The 21700-nt window shown below is 37.3% G+C and overlaps 2 protein-coding genes across 9 annotated transcripts in view; one reads left to right on the forward strand and one right to left on the reverse strand.

The window, feature by feature from the left end:
* LOC136279400 (ubiquitin carboxyl-terminal hydrolase 10-like) overlaps nucleotides 1–21700 on the reverse strand; it is a 150110-nt gene that overhangs the window by 114968 nt on the left and 13442 nt on the right. The window lies entirely within an intron of this gene.
* LOC136279397 (NACHT, LRR and PYD domains-containing protein 12-like) lies at nucleotides 16938–21223 on the forward strand. The gene is made up of 3 exons (XM_066163071.1): nucleotides 16938–19799; nucleotides 20055–20228; nucleotides 20402–21223. Exons 1-3 carry the CDS (start codon nucleotides 16965–16967, stop codon nucleotides 20993–20995), a joined length of 3603 nt encoding a protein of 1200 aa, XP_066019168.1. The 5' UTR covers nucleotides 16938–16964; the 3' UTR covers nucleotides 20996–21223.

Genomic DNA, 21700 nt, shown 5'->3' on the forward strand with positions numbered 1-21700 from the left:
CACAGCTGTTGTGTGATAAGTGAAGAATTAGTTAACTGTATCTCAAAAATTAAATCAATTTAAACTGCAGCGAAAGCTATTACTTTTATAGTTATAAAAGTATTAAAGGTAACCTCTCTAAGAACCTTCCCTAGTGTCTGTGTTATAGAGGTATCCACTAAATATAGGTTAATTTATTAGGAAATGTGGGAAGAATAGTATGCAACTGAATGATGCAAGTTTCAGCCAGTTGAGGGTTCTTACATTTTTTATTGTGGTGCTAATGGTGTCTCAGTCAATTGCTAACTTAGTATTTAAGTACTAGTTGTGGTTGTTGATTATTTGACTTTCCCTAAATGTTTTTTATTGGTGGAGCCAAAAGAAAAAGTTTGTGAGGCCATGCTTTAAAAAAATGACAGGAAGGCCTTAAAAGCTTACTTAGATCTTTATGAAGATGGAGGGTTATTTTATTGGCAGTTACATGTAAAGATTAAGGTTGCCAGGGCCACTTACTAGGAGTAGATTTATAAGTTAAAAATACTACATTTGAGCTCAAATTTTACACAGACATTATTCAGGTATGATGGAAATTTAAAAGCACATTCTTGTCTCATTCATAAGCAATGCTATATACTCCACAGGTGTCAAATTTATTAAATTTTGTGTTCAGAATTACTGTTGGCCTTGATATTTTTAACATTATGTAACATTTAACATTATATAACATTGTTTTTAACAAACAGTAAATTTTTTGGTTTTGATCTGAGCAATTAAAAACATTGTCTTGTTTCCAAGGTTTCCAAGGAAGGTTTCTTCACTTCATGCCTGGGTCCCTATGTATATTATTCTGTTTTACAGAAAATAACAGTCAACTTGAGCAGGAAAACTCCAATCAGCCTAGAGGGGCCAGAAAATAATTGTGCTTTGAAATAACAGTTACCTCCAGCTGGAAATCAAAAATGACAGAACAGCTTGCAGGGGCTGGAAAATACAAGTAAGTACTGTAAAAGAATATTTATTCCTTGCCGGTAATCTCAGAACAGCTGTGTAGGGCTGGAAATTAACAGTACTGGAATACAACAGTTAACTCCTGCTGAGAAACTGAGAACAGCTGAGAGGGGCTGGAAAATAACAGTGCTAGAATACAAGAGTTATCCACTGCTGGAATTCAGAAACAGGAAACTTTTAAATACTATGCTACAATACACTGAGCATGCAATAATATCTTCCATTGCCTCAACTCCAGTTACTTGTAGAAAGGTCATCTCTGAACCATTAAATAGGATCTGCTTTACTAGTTATGTACAGTTTGCAATACATTAATGAAAGAAAAAATCTTAACCCTTTAACCCTAAGAGTGGCCAGCCTCTAATTTCTCATTACAAATTCACCCCTGATATCACCCCACATCCCACATGAATCAAGGAAATGACCAACAACTTATAAAGCTCTTGATTTTTAAACAAATTCTCCTTGTCAACAGTTCAGGAAATGTATAGAGAACGGTACGGAGAATATGCCTACTGATGTTAGGGTATAAAGGGTTAATCAATGAGTGTATGTTAAAGGTAGCAATCATAGATAGCTAGTACTTATTTACAAATACTATATTTTGTTTAGCAGATTGTAGCTTCAATGGATGCCAGAAATATGTTGATGAAAAACTGGCAGATACTGTTTTGTGCATTATGCTGGTGAAGACAGCAGTGCAAGAATAGGTGAAGATGGAATCAAGAAATGCAAAGCAGGAGTGAGTCCATTTAGTACTGGAAAAACCATGGAAGAGGTTTCTGCTGGTTTTGGTGTTGCTTTTCCTGGTGAGTATGAATCAGGAGATTTTGAGGAGGATTATGACGATATTAATGATGATTTATTTGTTCTCCCCCCTCCTCTTTCACCATTAGACATTCAACTACTGGACAAAGACACAGCTGTCAAATGAAAACAATATTCAAGGTAGTTAATAATTATGTTGACCATTTTCACTCTTTGTCTCTTTGTTTTTGTAAGATGAGTTTTTTGCTACATTGTTCCATAATTATTGATCTCTATAAACCTTGTTTGTTTTTTGTTATTTGCTAATGAAAGCATTGTGTGCTTTTTTATAGCCAGTAAACCAGATGATGAAGATTTTGTCCTGTTTTAGCTCCTCAAGCCTCCCAAAGATGCTTCTTATGAGGTATGCAGAATTTGTGAGTGATTTATAGTTTTTTTCTGTTTAGGTTTTCTCTTACTTTATTATTATTATTATTATTAATTAAAACTATGCATACATGTTCTTGTTACATGCTAAGTAGTTTAGGGGAATATTATTATTATTTTATACTATGCAGAGATGTTCTTGTAACATGCCAAGTAGTTTAGGGGAATATTATTATTATTACTATTATTACAATTATAATTACTATTGCTTTTGTTTTATGTGTCCTTTGATGACCAGTTTTGGATGTTTTTTAGTGCCTTATGTCTGCAATAAATTTTAAGGGAAATTATTATAAATACATCTAATGATTGATGTTCCTTCTTTGATTGCTAAATTTGTTTGTTGGGTTAACAGAAGGATGAGGTTGTTTTTATTGTCCTTTGAGTTAATTCATAGCATATTATCATTAACATACTGATACTCAAGGTTAGTGGTACTTCATTAGCAAAGAAGTCCAACCAACCCAATGAAAGTAGGCCAAATGTGCATTTTAATACCAATTTGGTAAAGACAGTCTTTCATTAGGTGAGTGTCATTAAAGTTTCTTTTCTAATGGAGACTGATTTTCTTCACAGATTCCAACCCTACAGATTCTCTATTTGAAAGAAGGAAGGAAGGAAGGTATTCCAAGGCCTTAATGCCATCACTGAGCAATATCTTTTCAAACTAAGGAAGGAGAAAGGGATAAATGTTCCAAGAGGGTGTTACCATGCAGTGATGACAACAGAAAAAAGATTAATTTTGATTAATGGAGGCAGGTAAGGATGGGTAGGTTGAGACAAAGATTTTTCATTACAAGTGGGATAGAGCCTTGGAATTTTGGACCAAGGAGACCACAGAACTGATGTGGCAAGTATCTTAAAGCAAGTTGATAGTGATGGATGGGTCTTATTGAGCATTACAAAACAGCATCATTATGGAATGTGGAGAGACTGGAAATGGAGGCAACTTGAGGAGAAAGACTTTTTGTAATTTTAAATAAAATCAGTAAAGGAAAGCTATTTGGCACAGTGTAATACTAATAATTAAATACCTAACAGGTCATGTGTTCACTCTAACAGTTTCAATTGGGTTTTGAAGCATGCCTAATTCAAGTTATATCCAAAATTCCGCAGCTCCAAATTGTGAATAGTACCTAGACATGGCCAGAGAACAACATCAATAGAGAATGTGACCTCTTAAGCATGTTCACATCAGACCCATGAATTTGTCCACAAAACCTCCTTTGGAGTTGTTTAGTTCCAGAGTTTCATATCCAGTGCATTTCCAGAGCAGTAAAATTTTAAAAAATGACACAAACATTTAAATTGCAAAGAATTTATTTGAAATCTTTATGTTTACAGCAACTCATATAAAAAAGAAATCTTACCAACCATTATGAGTGAATGGGTGAATAAAATAGCCTTGACTCCTCGATCTGGTGTCAACTGCTTTATTTTATTCAAAAGTATATAAGGGCAAATTTGAAGGACAGAGTTACTTTCTGTAATCTGTCAAATAGTATTGAACAGTTAGAGCCAAATAGTTGCAAGTGAGTAAAAGGATAGAATGGATTTATTGTATATTAGTGCAATGTAGTCTACTTTATATGTCACAAATTCCAAAAAATCAGTATTTTACCTGAAGTTATTTACTTGAATTACTTGTACTGAAGATGTTTATTTCCATGGAGTGTTGCATGTTCAAGTACAACTGAAGGAGTTTTTTTTTAACTACCCATTTGTTTGTTAGATGAGCAATTTAAGCCTGAATTTTGAGTTAGATTAATTACGGTTTGCACATGTGGTTAGAAAAAATATTTAGCACCAATCACTCCTGCTTAAATGACACAAAAAAAGTGTTTATTTGTTCCAAACACTTACAGTGTATCCTATTTATCAAGATGATTTTATCAACAAAAGATATCATAGCAGGAAAAAGGTAACCAAAATTTATATGAAACATTAAAAAAGGAACAACTAGAGTGATTTTACTCAACCCATGAAACAGTATGTAAACAAACCTGTATGACACCAGCATGCATGTTTGATTGTTGGTTCTCCCCATGTTGTGTGTGGAAAACATGACATCAACCAAAAATTTTGTAATGCACAGTAGTTTATGACCAATTTCACCGGTTGGATAAAATCACTCTTCATATTCATCTACAATATCTTTTTGAGAAAGAAACTGTGACAAAGCCTTGACTTAGTATTAGAATGAATAATAGTTATTGCTCAATTGTCTTCTTTCGTGATGCATGTTAATAGTGACAAGAAAGTAATGCTTGTTAATATTGTCATCTGTTAAAAATTTGATTAAATCTGAATTACTTAAGTTTTCTTTTCTTTTCTTTTCTCAAATAAGCATACTGCTTTTTGGGCAGATGTCTCTCTGGAATGAGATCCTTTTGGAATGGCTTCCTTTGCACTCGACTCTTTAAATATTCTGTTACAATGTTTTATCTGACAGTGCATAGAACCCGTAGTCCTCTATGTATATGTACACTTTGCTTGTCAAGCAAAGATAAATCAATAGTTTGTCGTCAATATATGCACATGCATCTATGTATACAGCGACTTCTGGGAAAATTTCCATTTGTCTGAAAACTTTTTTTTAACGCTAAATTGACTTAAATTCCAAGGGTGTGAGTAATATACAGACCGGTCTCAACAATAAGAACATCACAGTGGTGAAACATAGCATCAAAACTTGCAGACTGATAAATATTTCATAGGGAAGGCTACATTCTCTTTTCCAGCGATAAAAATCTCCTCAGGCTCGGTGATATTTGTCCAATAATCTCTAGGCTTTGTGCTGGGATCCTACAATGTACCGCTAAAATTATTGACTTCACCCGAGGGTAACCTTCCGATACCTACCCCCATCCCAACACTCTTTTACGCGAATAAAGGGTGCAATTCCGGCGATCTAACTTACAAATGCGATATATCTGTTCATTCCCATGCATTTCCATGTTTTAAGCGCATTCGAAAATCAAAACAATCAAATAGCTCGTACCCTGCATATGTAATGTATTCCAACTTGACATATCCAATATTAACCGCTATTTACCATTTTTCATTGAATTGTTACAATTTATCCAGCAAGTAGATTATATCCTAACATGCCAAATCCAATCTTCACCCTAATTTTCCATTTTCTGAACCAACCTACGAGTGGATAATATCATAACTTTTCCATATCCAATCTTTATTCCGATTTGTTCAAATAACTCTAGAAAAACGGGGTAAACCGTGACAATTCTTTTCACGAGTGGTTAATATCATGACTTGCAATGTTCAATCTGTCCCTGATTTTCCATTTGTTCAACGAATTCTAGAAAACGGGATAAGTTTTGACAATTCATCATGCAAGTGGAATATAACCTAAGTTGTGATGTCAAATCTTTACCCAGATTTTCCTTTGTTTTAATAGATTAGTTCTAGAAAAAGGGGGTAAACTCTGAGAATTCATAATACCCTTAGCTCACATATGCTATCTTTACTCCGAGTTCCAATTTTGCCAAATCAAATCTTTAGCCCTAATTTTCCATTTTTTTCGTTTATTACGGAGACAAGTAAGGTAAAATCTGACAATTAATCCCACATGTGGGATACATCCTAGCTTTTCATAATCAATCTTCACCCCGATTTTCCGTTTGTTGAGTCAATTCTGGAAAAACGGGGTAAAATCTGAGTACTCATCCCGTCAATGGAATACATCCCAACTTGTCATTCAATCGTTGTCCCGGTTTTTTGCATTTTTCCAAGAATTCTGTAAAAATGGGGTAAAATCAGACAATTCATCCTACAAGTGAAACATATCCCAACTTGTGGTTTGTAATCTTTACCCGATTTTCCATTATTTTCAGAGAATTCTAGAAAAAAAATTCATCTCATAAAAAGAATATATCCCAACATGCCAAATGAATTTTTCAATGAATTCTGAAAACGGGCTAAATTGTGTCCATTTATCTTAAAATTGGAATAAATTATAACTCGGAACATCCCTCATTTTCGGTTTTTTTCTAATTAATTCCAGAAAATCGGTGTAAATTCTGAGAATTCATCCCGTATGTGGAATGCATTCTAAGTTTCCATATCCAGTCTTCAACCCGATCTTCCATTTTTATTTCAATGAGTTCCAGAAAAACGGGGTAAGTTATGAGAATTCATACCGTAAGTGGAATATATCCTAAGTTGTCATATTCAATCTTGCCCCGATTTTCCATTTTTTGACGAATTAATTCCAAAAAAACAGGGTAAACTCTGAGAATTCATGCTACAAGTGGATATTACCCGAAGTTCCCGAATGCCATCTTTGCTCAGATTTTCCATTTTTTTCGTGAATTCTAGAGAAGCGGGACAATTTCTTAGAATTCACCCCGCAAGTGGAATATAACCTACTTTGAAAGTTATTCTCCAAATGGAATAGATCTCAAGTTGCCATATCCAATCTTCAACCCGATTTTCCATTTTTCCATTTTTTCCCAATGAATTCTAGAAAAACGGGATAAATTCTGTGAAATTCATCCTTTAGGTGGATTCTATCCTATTGACTTTCCATAGCCACCTTTAGCCCCATTTTCGATTTAATCATTGTGTGAATTTGTCATAAATCGGGTGAAATAGGACAAATCCACCCAAAAGTGCCATGAATCCTACAATAATTTAGAAACAGTACTAAAAAAAAACCAGCTAAAATCAGCGGAACCGCAATAAAATCACAATCTACTACTTCAATTTTTTTTAACGGAGGGCTTAGTGCGATACGGCAAAAACCAACAGTACTCAAAATAAACAACTGAAGGCCAAACTTCTGTGATTGAAGGACGACTTCGTGACGCAGACAAATAATCACAACTTGGACTTCTCAGTCGATCTCACCTCCGGCAGATCAGGTGAAGTGTCAAAAATATATAATTTTATGTCGACGAACCATAATCTATGATCTTCAACTATTAAAGAAAATAAAGCAATTGTGATATGACGCCACATTGTGCTTTTGTCTTAGCTTGTGGCTAAAATGTTGTCATTGAAGTCGCAAGTCGAGCAATGAAGACTGTAAATAAAGCAAGGCTGCAAATAAAACGTGAACAATAACGCATCCTTAGGTCGAAAGTCGCTTTGTTATTCACGCGCAGCAAATTGTTCTTCCAAGTTTAGGTTATGACAACGATACGATCACTCTGCGTTAACGAACGATTGAACTTCAAGGAAAGCAATATGAGAGGCCAATGATCCGGTTCGCAGTGATCATGCGAACAGCATGTTTTCCTGAGAGCAGTTACCGGAAAATACTGGTCAAATTTTCCACTTATCCCGACCCCCTTGAATGAGTACTTTTGCTTGAAGACATAACTACAACGGAGTCTCTTAACCAGTCCCAAGCCGCGTGTCGCTCGATAGATCGCAGGATATGATTGGCCACTGTATCACATTACGTCAGAGGACATATCTGCAATAAGAGGACATAAGTGCAACGGTACACATCATCATCTGTCGAGTCTTCAGCCTTCAATGACAAGTCAACATCTCTCTCTGGGGCTAAGAAAATAAATGAGCAAAGGTTATACACCTCATTTTGAAATGATCCATTATCACGGAGTTCTACTTTTTGTCGTTCACTCACCAAAGGCCATCACCATCGAGCAGGTCATTCTTATCCGCACTGCAACACGAGCGTTTCCTTGTCAGCGAGAGAGTTTGAAAGAGACAGAGGTCTGTAAACGGGTTTGACCCAGACCTCTCCCACAACTTTCGCCTCCCTCAAACTCTCTTTGGCGCTGCAGTGCTAACCATGAAGACCTGCTCCTAATACAAAGGCTATTCCTTAGGATGTAAGGATCAGTACTAAGAGAGTTTAGGAGAATCTTAACCTTTCAGCGGTTTTGATATTATATTTGCAAGCTGCAGCATCTCTTCATGTAATCCGTTTAAAATGCAGCTAAGAAACTCTTGAGCATCCTCCTGTCGGCCCTATAAGAGATTTCAACAAGTTACCCCAATATTTCATTTAAAAACCATAGATAGCTTGTGATCAGTTTCTTCTGAGTAAGTTTTGTGAAGAAAAGAAGTTTGGGAACCCTTTTTCCAACAGGTCTGAGTAGCTCGGCAAGAGATTTTGGCTAATCTTTCGCGGGTGGTGGTGGTGGTGGTGGTGGGGAGGGGGTGGGGACTATTTGTTTGCTTATTTGTCTTTATTTGTGGCCAGCGTTGAGGAGAGTGAGACTATGATTCATGACACATTTGTGCTCTCAATCCCCACAAAACAAGTCAACTAGACTTCTTGATCATGTTTATCCCTTGATGTGGAGCAGGCAAGATTTTACAGCAAGAAGAACCTTGGACAATTGAGAATTTGAGAGGTGACAGGGTGTGTCCTGCCCAATAAGGTCTCAACCACCTTTTGATACTTCCATTAACACATTTCTTATCCAATTTTGCTGTCCCCTCACTTTTATGTTATAATAATTGAGAAAAAAAAACCAATAAGAAAATTGATGTTTTGTTCCAAACAGCAATATTTACACACACACACATGTACACACAAAATAAGAGTGCAACACTTACAGTCCATACTTGATGTCCCCTCGTGGAAATATCTGGACTGCTAGTGCAACTACATCAAGTTCAAGACTGTTTACTTGGACAATGACTGACTACAAAGCAGACAGATAGAAAGACAGACACACAGATAGACAGACAGATAGACAAAAAACAAACACACAGATAGACAGACACACAGATGGACAGTTAGAGAGACAGAGAGAGAATCTTTAGAGGTATCTACCTGCAAATTTCTTGGCAAACTTGTCCTCTTCCACAGTAACTGGAATCTGTAATGTATCATCTGTCTTTTTAGGATTTGAAGTTGTTTGCATTTCATTTCTCACAACAGGACTTACTGTTTTAACAACAATACCAGGTAATGGTTTTGCAGAGTTTTTGAACAAGTCTGCCCATGATGAAGGCTTTGGAGGCTGATCTTTCCTGCCTGTGATTTCTTCTGGTGCACCACTTGTTTTTACACTCTGATCCACTGGGATGGGACCTTCATGTTCTTTTTCCAGGTTTTTATAGGTTTGATTAGAGCTTAAGGGATCTTGTGCAGTGCTGATGGAAACTGTAACTTTAATGTCTGTGTCACTGTAAACAGGGCTGTTTGATGTGCTTTCTGTTGATAAAGAACTCTTCCTTTCTTCCACAGTGTCTCCATCGCAAGAACTTGTGCTTTTTCTCTGTACAGCTGTTCTTTTGTCTGTGTTAGAGAGAGCATCGGATTTTTGCTCCTTTAACCTTGCGCTCAAAACATTTACCTGTACTTTTGAAGCTTCTTTAACATCATCACTGAGAACAACTTTATCTGTAGTAGGTAAAGATGCCACAGCTTTTCCTTTTAGCCCAGAGCCATTGGAATTAACTGAAGCCCTTTCCTTTTCACTACATTCACTAGAAGAGCTGGACACAGATCTAGACCTCTTTCTCTGTCTCCTTCGCTTGCGCCGTTTTCGTGATCTTTCAGTCTCTGTCTTCTCCACTGCTCTCTGGGTGTTCACTGTTAATGACAAGGGAGGGAAGTGGTCAACATCAGCTGCTGAAGTTCTTGAGGGACTGCAAAATAAAACAACAATTCTTCATTTAACAATACATGTATTTGTGAATTTTCTCAACTTGAATTGTAATCTATAAAGTTACCCTATACTTAAAAATTATGTAACAACTAATCCCCCCTCACATGTTGTATAAGAATGGAACATAATCAAAATAATCAAATAAAATAACATATTATATGTAGCAGTGAACATAAACAAGGTAGTTTTCATGTGTTCTGTTTGCAGAGAAAAACTCAGAATTCACATTGCTGGATCCTGTAAAAAGATGAAAACCACAAAGATGAGTCCTTGATGTAATTGGGATAAACAGTGAAACCCTCAACTCACCTCTGATGCTTGGGTGGCCAGGATCAAGAATCAAACACCTTTTGAAACGCAGTAATTTTTGTAATATCAACTACATTGATAATGTAAATTGGCCACTGTTAAGAAGTTCAAAGCTGACATTCTGAGTGTTAACCCTTTGTGAGAGCCCTTTAAATAGCCATTCGCCAATTCAAGTTATGTTATCAGCTCAGTTGATGATGCCAAATCACCTGGTTATACCATTCCTCTGATGCAGCACCACAGTTTCTTAAAAACTTACCTCCTATTATACCTTTGTTACTTGTCAAGTATAGAATTCATTACTTAAAAAGTACTTTGCACTAAAGAAACATCCCTTGAAGAAAGATGCCACAAACATTGACCACCCTCTTTCCAGTGAAACTTCTATGAAGCAGCCAAGGGACTTAGGACGACTTTTTATTTTGTTATTGAATTAAAGCTTTTTGAGCTGTTGGTGTTGCACGAACTTTTCTAACAATTTTAAGAATTCAGTAGAAATTTTTCTGATATTAATTACATAAAAAGAACCATAAACCAGAAATGAAAAATTTTCATGTCAAAAAGGATTTTTAAGCTACTCCTCTACCTTTCAGGTTTGCTTTGCCTCACATCTTGTTCATGCTCTTTGATGCTGTTTCCACCAAAAACAATATGTTCAGAGCTACTTTGTATGGTTTTCTCTGATGATTGTTTGACTTGTTTCTGTTTTGCCTCTGGTAAACAATCACCTGTACCAGCTGCTGTTTCACCAATTTTCCTGGAGATGTTTCCTGTTCACTTTCTTGTCCCACTTCAACACCTGAGTCTTCAAGACCTGCCGTGACATTTTTAGCTGCCGCAGAACTGTCATTTGATGAGACATGTGTTGAGGAGTCACCAGCTACAAAGCAAAGAAACAAGCAAGTCACCTTATATGTGGATATTAGAGTAATATTACCTCTACCACTTCCAAATCTGATTTGTAATTCTCCTTACCGTCTGCCTTACAATTCTCATGATATTAGTTTGGAGAATTTGGTATTGGATTGGGTAAGAATACTCTTAACTTATCTTTTTCTTTTTATCTCATCACTTATCAGCTTGATATTGTATTGTACAGAAAAATTCTGTCTTGGTCACTTATAGAGGAGGATATTCAGGGGTTCTGAACATTGCAATACAATTAAGAATTTGTTAATGAATATTTAGTCAGGTAGTTTTATTTAAGTCTGTTTACAAAAGAATCAGAGTCTGGAAAAGGCTTGAGAAACAGTGGAAGACAAGAGAGTGTAACCTGTATCCTGCATGTTAGGAGAATACCGCAATAATGCAATTCCAGATTAATGAAATGACTGAAATACCAGGAGAAAAATTGTCCAAAATCCCAAAATCACAAACTCCAATGTTCCCCTCCTCATAGGAGAATTAATGCTGTGTTGTGCATTGATGCTTCATGTATGGTTGCTTTTGGGAAAATTAAGAGATCTGCTCCAATAAATTTATAGTCTGTATGGAAAAATTAGGATGCAAAATTTCAAATCACTTTTGCTTTCAAAGGTATCAAATGGATACATACAATCTTAACTATACTAGAAACTGAAGCTTGGATAAACATTCCCTGAAACCAATGGTGTGCAGTTACTCACTCTGTGCACTTACAATATATCTTTGTTAACTCAAAAAGCAATCCTCATCCATTCTGCGTAAAATCTAAATGACAACTGCCATCTCAATTATTGGTTGCTTTAGAAAATTAATTGGAATGTACAAAGCTAGAGATTGCCTTCATTTATAACCTTTTCCAACATAAAAGACAATCTAACAGCAAAACAAACACAAGCACTTAAAAAACTCTTAGCACCAACAACAAGATAAATCTTAAAAACACTGACAAAGGAATCACTATTGTTATAAGAGATACTAAACAAAAAATTCAGGAAGGTTACAAACAAGTCCCTAATGAGAAATTCTATAACCCCCTAATATAACCAATAGTATCTGAAACAGTCACAAAAGTCAAAACAATTTGTCAACACTTTGTTTACTAGAAGGCATATTGATGACATGACCTGTAAGTGGCTCAATTTAGGCCAAACCCAACTTGGAATACCAGAATTTCACACACTGACCAAGGTACATGAAATCATTCCTGTTGACAATCAATCTTATCTTGGAGCACTGGCCCAACAGAGCACATTTCCATTTTTGTTGACTCATCCTTACAACCGATTGAGCAGAAACAACAGTCTTATATCAAAGACACCACTCACTTTATAAACTTCAACAAAAACATCCTACTTCCAGAAGAAGCAATTTGGGTACTTTTGACATTTGTTCTCTCCACACTAACATTCCCCAAGAGGAGGGAATTAATATCGTCTGCCAATATTATGAAGAGCATTATAGTTAAAATCTCTCATCACAACAAAATTTTGGGAGACCTTAAGAGACTGCTTCTTAAAGAAAACTTTTTCAATGACAAAGACAAACACTATCTAGAAACATTCGGAATAGCTCTAGGAACAAAAAAATGATAATAGATAGAGGTCATGTTCATGGCTCATACTGAGAAACAGGTACTAACTACAAGCCCACCTAAACTATTTCTTTAACCCTTTGACCCCTAGGAGTGACTAGCATCTAATTTCTCCCTACAATATCAGCCCTGAATCACACAGTAAGGTCAGGAGAATAAAGTAATTGACCATCAACTAATTAAGCTCTTGATCATTTAACAAATTCTCCGTATCAGCATCTTTGGAAATGTATAGAGAATAGTAGGGAGAATATGCATACTGATGTTTGGCTGTAGAGGGTTAAAAAGATATATTCATAACACTTTTTAAGGTGGACCATTCCTGAAATTGAAATCATCAATTTCATTGATATCACTAACTCATTCCACGCCACTATTAAATTCATGTATGAATTGTCATCAGAAAAAATGGTTTTCCTCGATACTGAAGTTTTTAAAGGACCTAGATTTACCAAAAGAAAAATTCTTGATGTTCAAACATATTACAAGCTGAAAGAAACATGCCAATATACTTGATCCCTCCCTTTCAATGTTAAGAAGAGTTATGGTAAAGGATACGCACTACACTTATTGAGAACAAACTCAGTAAAAGAATCTTATGACTAAAAGAAGAAAACTTCATAGAATGTTCTTATAGAACAAGGCAAGGCTCAGGACCTTGTTGAAAAGACCCTAGCAGAAGTACAATTCTTATCATGCAACAAGGCTTTAAAAAGCAAACCAAAAACATCTAAAAAAGATTTTGTTGTTCACTAAAACTTTTAACCCTGCTGACAAGAATCTTAAAAAGATTCTTATGAAACACTAGCACCTTACTTTGGGCCATGAAAACCTGGCGCAAATATATCCTATCCCCCAACTGTTGCTTATTGGAAGGACAGGTTTGTATAAGATTCCCTTGTTAGAGCACAACTTCCTTCACTTAAATTAAACAACAGCATTTTTGAAGTTATTCACTGTTAGGGTCTGGTGACAATACTACAACACTATAACAACTTGTCACGGAAACTTCCTAATAACAATTAAAATATCAGAGGTTGTAACATTTAGGATTTGTACTTGCTGCAGGGCATAATTTTAAAAGTTGTAATCCACTTTGTCTCACTCATCAGTTTCCAGTAGTAAGAAAAAATCAAAGCAATGTATATTTAAATTACGCTCACCATCAACAAAATAAGGAAACGGGTATTGTCACTGTCTGCACATGACTGGGTGTTAGATATTGTTTACTACCATAATCATTGATAGTATTTCGACATTTTTCCCCGGCCTCTCCCTCTTGACTCCTCTTCGATCCGAACATTACACATTCAAGCTCTATATCACACAAATTTAAAATTTGAACTCAAGTTCCGTCATAACAAAGACGAACCGGAATATTACTCATATTTGAAAATAAACAACCATCACCATAACCATTCGCTACTTTCATTATTTCTTACGAACAACATGGAGCGCCTCATAAATTAAATGTCGATGTAAATTTTTAAAATAGTGTTGTTTGCTGAGTGTGGATGCTCGCGAGAAGATAAATTTGTAAGTATTAGATACATACCTAAAAAATTATCGCCTCGTTCCTCGTCATCTGAGTAATTAAAGTTGAAGAGAAACTGCAAAATAGAAAATCTCAGTGAAACAAAATAGAAACCAACGCGAGGAACGATCGAAAACTAAAGCGTGAGTAAATATTGTCTCGACGTGAAGTATAACATAAACCTAAAAATAAAAACAATTTCCCAGACGTAGGTATAATAAAAAGATCTAGTAAGCTAATTTTTACCTCAACCGGTGGTATGTTTCCAATTTGAGCTAATGAATTACTGAAGTATTTTTCCCATTCTTCAGCTGTGAAATCGCCAAACGTAAAACCCTGAGACACGCAAGAACAAGAAATTTTAGGACACGTCTTGGTTGAATTCAATTCCGTTTGTACAACAAGTGATAACGAGGAATATAAGGCAAATCTGCCATTTTTCTTACCTCTTCCGAATTACGCATTTCTTGAGCCACAAGAGTGCTCAATTAACTAGCACTCAAATTCTCCATTGGACAAAATTTCCCTTAAAAACCCTCAACCTAAACACATCAACTTGCTTCTTCCATTTTGCAAGACAGGCGCATGAGCTGTGAGAACGTGTGACGTCAGTTATCGTCCCTATCCCGTGGAATCCCGAAACCTCACGAAATAACATGAACCGGGATATCATTGGGCGCACGATCATAACATCGTTGCTTTTTCTTTTTTTATCATCGAAACAGCTGACCAATTTTGCCTGTACAGGTGTATGCTGGTAGGAAGTCAGTGTCAATATGAAAAAAGAGCTCTGCTGATTTACAGAATTTGCAAAGGAAAAATGGTTGCATTCAGAGCCGAAAATGACTGGAATACCAAATTAGCTTAGTATGTTCCCTGCTTGGGTAGTGTGTTACTTTGTCATTGGTGTATTTTTGGGGTCGATTCCTTGAAGTCTACGTAGTTTTCGTTCTTGCCCTTCTATTCTATTGAATGAAATAAAAATAATCTGACAGCACATGTGGCTACTGGTACAGCACAATTCTTAAAGAACAAGCTAAAGGTTGTATGATGACGCTAGAAGGTAGTGTTGCAGAAAATTTGTAATCACACGCAAAACAGAAAACCCACCGCATCCCACACATTTAAGAGTACCCTGTTCCACGAGAGAAAATTGATTCAAGAATATAGGGGTTAGCTCGAAAGCCTCACGGTTCCCCTATCCTCTGGGCTCCAAAAATAATAAAGCTATGCTTCATTTAATTTTGCCTTCGGGCAGGTTCTAAGCTTGCTGTGAGCAAGTCAAACTCGCAAAGAAATTAACATGACGATCAGAATTCTCCTCTTCCATGTTTTCTGCTAGCTGATGGTTGATCTACATCCAATTTGGTTAACAAGGAAAGCGCCCAGGGTTCACTCAGTCTTTCACTTGAAGCGGTTAAATATAACATTTATCAACAATTTTTATTTCTTGCACCTAAACAGAAACAAGACACCGATCTGGTACGGAATAATAGCACTTTTTCGTTCAATTTACAAAAATCATGTATTTAAATAGTCAAAATATCTTTTTCCTTCTTACAGTTGGTGCACCATAGCCCTCGGCGCAGCTTATTTTGGTGTGTAGGTATCTCTGATGATCGACGGTTAAGTGTTTGGGTATCTCTCACGGTTGACGGTTAATTTTTAAGAATAAACGTTCTTCATAAAACGTTAAAATATCTTTACAAAATTTGAGTAAACCAATTTTCGGCAAAAATTTGTTTTCAGCAAAATTCCTGAAGAAAAGTGTATTACCCTATACCCGCCGACAAATCAGAAGAAAATATAACAAGATAACAGCTCAAAAGAACATTTGAGTTGAGTCCGACTTCGATTTCTTCAGATTTGTTGTTTGTTGTATTCAAGTGTCTATTTGCCGGAATAAGCTTTTGAGGTAACTTGAAAACCTTTTTTCTTTTTTTTATCTTTTTTTTTCATAACTATTGGTCAGCAGCACGGTTAACGGTAACAATGTTACATTTATGACGATTTACCACATTGAGACCGTCATGAGGCGGGGGCGAAAGTTATTTTATTTCAGAAGAGCAAGCATTCTTTTGACACAGAGAGAACGAGCATCTAAGTAATAAGACTGGTTATTGTTATTTGGAAAATACAAGGATACTTTACGGTGATGCAAATCCCTTAAAAAATTCCAGTGGAAGACATATGAAATGATATGACAGTCGAGTCAGATACATGGTTTCGCTTTCGTACGGGAATGTCTTTCATTTCCTCACTGAAAAGCCACACTCTGCTGTAACACGAGCGTAAAGAGAAAACATGTAACTTAGCAGACTCTTTGTAAAAATAAAAGTCGAGGGACCAAGCCTCTTATTAAGGAGCTTTCATACTCAGTAGAAAGCCCCGGACTAAGGCAAAGGTAAACTTGAAGAGTTATCAGCGACAGTTCACAATTTCTTTTGTCGTGACGCTTCTATTTGCTTCAGAGAGCGAAATATCTCTCCATACTTGTAATTGTTTCTTTTGCGCCTCTTTCAACGACATAGAATCTCACGCACTAAAAATAAAGAAAATTTGAACCAGCCGACACATTTATCTGTCCATTTCAGTTTTCTATGTCAGTTTCCGATATCAGAAAGAAAATGATGGCGTGCGTGAGTAAACCATTGACGGCCGGCATAAGTTTGCCAATAGTTAAAATCGTATTTTTGTCATGATCAAACTTAAAAATCTGAAACAATCTTTAACCGGAAGTCCACAACCAAAGCTGTTGAGCAAATTTGATCTCATCGAAAACAGCGAAAATACAAACAGTACTGAAACGATGGATTTTCTCAAGGAATCACTTGCACCAAGAACCTTCAACAAAATTAGCTATGCCGTAGTTTTAATTTGGTTCGTGATCAGTGTAATTTTCTTTGGCATTTTTGCCGAAGTGGAAAATACCGAATCCAGGTACGATTTCCGTTGCGGTGGCACCAAGAGTGAAAACATCGACCTTATCCGTGGGGAATGTTTCGAAAAATACCAGAAGCAACACAACAAGTACGGTGTTCCTGTCTATGGCTTCGTGATCATCAATTTCCTCCTTATTGGAATTGTATGTGTTATCTACTCCCAAATAGTGAAAAACGCGGTCGATCATTTGTCGTCGAGCAGTCGTAACAGTGATCCAGAGAGCGGACAGTCGCACGACCAAGAAAACCCAACAGGACAAACAACAAATTGCGGACACAAGCTTTTCATAGCTTACTGTTGTCAACTATCTACGAGACTTGTTCTAGGAGTTCTCTTCATATTGCTGCAAACTCAGTTGCTTTATCCTTTAAAGTTTTCCTCCACGTTTGAATGTTGCTTGAACTCTGGAACCAATCAGCCGAGGAATTCATCGAACGCCGCCCCAAACAGTACTTTACACAAATGTCACAATCAACGAGCGATAAAGAAAACCTTTTGGATGAACGCTGTCCTTGCAGTGAATGGAATTTTTGACGCTGGCATTCTGATTGAAATCGTCTACATTTTGACACAGGCATGGATAAAAAGGAATTTTATGCAAGACTCAGACTTTCTAAAAACCTATCTAAATGCTAACCATGACAAGTCGCATCAAGAACCTAAGCTTCAGCCACGAGAACATGAACGTCATCCGACCCAATTCGAGTTACACCAAAAACCTCGAAAACAAGATGCAGTTGTCCCACTACAGCCACGAGACCAAGTCGCGTCGCATAATGTTCTTAAACAGCCAGAGGGAACGAGCGGACATGATAAGCCTGAACAGCTTCAACCATTCATCACACGAACGAAGAAAATCATCAAAGAAGACACCCAATGCCTCTACGAACTCCAATCACCGTTTCGACGTCCTCCAGGCACAGAAACAGAAGCCACAGATTTGACTTTGGATCAGATTTACACAAACCTTGTGATCATTCCCAACAGGGTTACGTACAACTTTACTACAGACAGACAAGAACAACTCAAAGTTTATCCAAGGTCGCGCGACGAAGAATCACATCCGAAAAGCCTGGAAGACCTCCTAAATGATAAAAATAAGAAAGTATTGATTGTCGGTCGCCCCGGAATCGGCAAAACATTATGTTGCATCAAACTTCTCAGAGACTGGGCATTTGAGAAAGTCAAATCCCAAATCCAATTTGATGCTGCTTTCTTCGTAAAATTCAGAAGATTCAACTCGGCAGACGACCTTAGCCTTAGGGAACTACTCACTCAGTCAGAACATTCCACCTCAGATCACCTGGATGATGAGGTCTGGAATTACATCCTGCAGCACCCTAAAGGTGTCCTCATACTTTTTGACGGATTTGACGAATTCAAAGATAACGCAAACATGGCCGTGGCGCCTTCTCATCCCGGAAACATTAAAGACAAGATGCCGCTACAAATCCTTTATCAGTGGCTTGTGACCGGGAAACTTCTTGAAGATGCTTCAATTGTAACGACTACTAGACCTACGGCTTTGACCGGTATCGCACATCTTAATTTCGACAAAACTTTTGAAATCTTAGGGTTTTCAACCGAGCAAATTCAAGAGTATATCAACAAATTCGCCGGAGTTGACAATCAAGTAGGCGAAACACTATGGCGACACATCAGCAGCAACATGAACTTACTTTCGCTCTGTTATGTCCCTGTGAACAGCTTCATCATATGCTCAAGTCTGTCACAAATATTGCAGTTCGAAAGTTCCGCTAGTGTTACCCTCCCTTCCAAATTAACCACGATATACAAGATTGCAGTGAAAGTATTTTATTTCAAACACACGAAAGAATTCCGCGATAAACATTTTACCCGCGAAGACTTTCTATCAGACGATTTGCCCTCAGCTGTGGAGAAGAAATTCGAGAAACTAGGAAAAGTGGCGTTTGAAGGAATCAAAGAAGGAAAACTGATCCTTGGAGGAAACGAAGTACGCGAAATGAAAGACAGCGCCCTTTTTCACCGCTTACCCGACCGTGAACATGCCGCGTTAAAAGATGAGAAACGATTCTGTTTCATTCACCTAACCATGCAAGAGTTTTTCGCAGCGCGGCACCTGACAAACAACATGACAGAAAGAGAATTAAGGAACTTTGTTTCCGAGAACATCAAGAACGGCAAATGGCAGCTGGTTTTTCAGTTTCTGGCGGGACTAATGGAGGAGAAAAACCACCTACCAAGCGAAATCATCACTGACCTTCTTCCTGTGCAAACTGAAGAGAAAAAAAACGAAGCCGAAGAAAGCGAAGACAAAATGACCTGCTGGCCGACTAAAGACGAAAAGGATTTAGCAGTGACATTGCTTAAATGTAGTTACGAAAGTAATAAGATGGAGTCGATAGTTCAGAGAAAACTACAACAAATTAACTTTAATTGTGTAAATTTTATTGATTGTCACCTCACAGCTGTTGGTTGCTCTTCCTTAGTAAATGTAATTAAGAATGTTCGACAAATTTCACATTTAGATTCGAGTTTCAATAACATTGGTCCATTAGGTTCTTTTGAGATTTGTAAATTGTTAAAATGTAGGGAATTTCAACTGAGCTCGTTAAACCTCACAAGAAATCAACTGACAGATGAAGCAGCAAAGTATTTAGCTGAAGCCATCAACAGCAACAACAGTCAGCTACGCACGTTAAACCTCTCAGAAAATAATATCTCACGCATCGGAGCACGGTACTTGGCTGAAGCTATCAACAGCAACTGTCAGCTACGCACGTTAAACCTCTCACACAATAACATCTCACACATTGGAACACGGCACTTGGCTAAAGCTATCAACAACAACAACTGTCAGCTACGCACATTATACCTCATCGCAAGTAACATCTCAGACTTTGGAGCACGGTACTTGGCTGACGCCATAATCAACAACAGTCAGCTACGCACGTTAAACCTCTCAGAAAATAACATCTCTGAGATTGGAGCACAGCACTTGGCTAAAGCCATCAACAACAACAACTGTCAGCTACACACGTTAAACCTCTCACACAATAACATCTCAGACATCGGAGCACAACACTTGGCTGACGCCATCAACAACAACAACTGTCAGCTACACACGTTAGACCTCTCAGACAATAACATCTCACACATTCGAGCACAGCACTTGGCTGACGCCATCAACAACAACAACTGTCAGCTACGCACGTTATACCTCTCAGACAATAACATCTCACACATTGGAGCACAACACTTGGCTGACGCCACCAAAACAACAACTGTCAGCTACACACGTTATACCTCTCATACAATAACATCTCAGACATTGGAGCACAGCACTTGGCTGACGCCATCAACAACAACAACTGTCAGCTACACACGTTAAACCTCACAGCAAATAACATCTCACACATTGGAGCACAGCACTTGGCTGACGCCATCAACAACAACAACTGTCAGCTACGCACATTAGACCTCACATACAATAACATCTCAGACATTGGAGCACAACACTTGGCTGACGCCATCAACAACAACAACTGTCAGCTACACACGTTACACCTCTCAGACAATAACATCTCAGACATTGGAGCACAACACTTGGCTGACGTCATCAACAACAACAACTGTCAGCTACACACGTTACACCTCTCAGACAATAACATCTCAGACATTGGAGCACAGCACTTGGCTGACGCCATCAACAACAACAACTGTCAGCTACGCATGTTAAACCTCTCACACAATAACATCTCAGACGTTGGAGCACAGCACTTGGCTGAAGCCATCCACAACAACAACTGTCAGCTACGCACGTTAAACCTCACAACAAATAAACACATAACAAATGCAGGTAATCAAAAGGCACGTAAATTACTTGGCGATAGTCGGTGTAAGCTTATTCTTTAGGCCTCAGCAATTCCAATTAAAGACTAAAAATAAATTATTTGAACCACTTACTATTCAAAATAACTGCGAGGTGACCGGCTCAGTGACAATTACAACCCAAAAAGCAAAATGAAGGCAAATTAAATCTGTGAAGTGCCCAGAGCAGCGAGACTATTTGAACCGGATCGAAATGAAGAAAACAAACCAATGAACATGTTTATTGAAAACAAAGGATGTCAAACTTTTTATAAACGAACCAATAATATTGAAGTAAAAACACAAGTATTTGTAAATGGAGCCTGAACTCCCAAATTTTTTAGTGTAGAATAAATGTTGTAAATGGATTTATACTTTGTGTTGTGATCTATTTATCCTCTATGATTAGTCACCACTTGAAAGCAATGGGGAGGGAGTAAGGGGAGGGTGTAGCCTTCTGAAAATCACTTCTGAAACCTCACTTCACTGCCACATAATCATGACAACATAGTAAAAAAAAGTGGAGGTATGCAGCACCCCTCTTAAAACCCTTACCATATGCCAGATAAAATGATTTCCCTCCCAATAATAAGACAAAATTCTTCTTCACCTCTCAAACCACTGCTATAGTACCTAAAACAGCTTGAAATGTGAATGACATAAAATGAATGTCTCACATTTGCTTGAATAAGTTCCAGCCTGGCTATTTATTTAAACTTTTGGCCAAATAGGAGGAGATCTGTTCAGCTT

This window comes from Pocillopora verrucosa, chromosome 3, assembly GCF_036669915.1.
Source record: "Pocillopora verrucosa isolate sample1 chromosome 3, ASM3666991v2, whole genome shotgun sequence".
In the NCBI taxonomy this organism is placed as follows: Eukaryota; Metazoa; Cnidaria; class Anthozoa; order Scleractinia; family Pocilloporidae; genus Pocillopora; species Pocillopora verrucosa.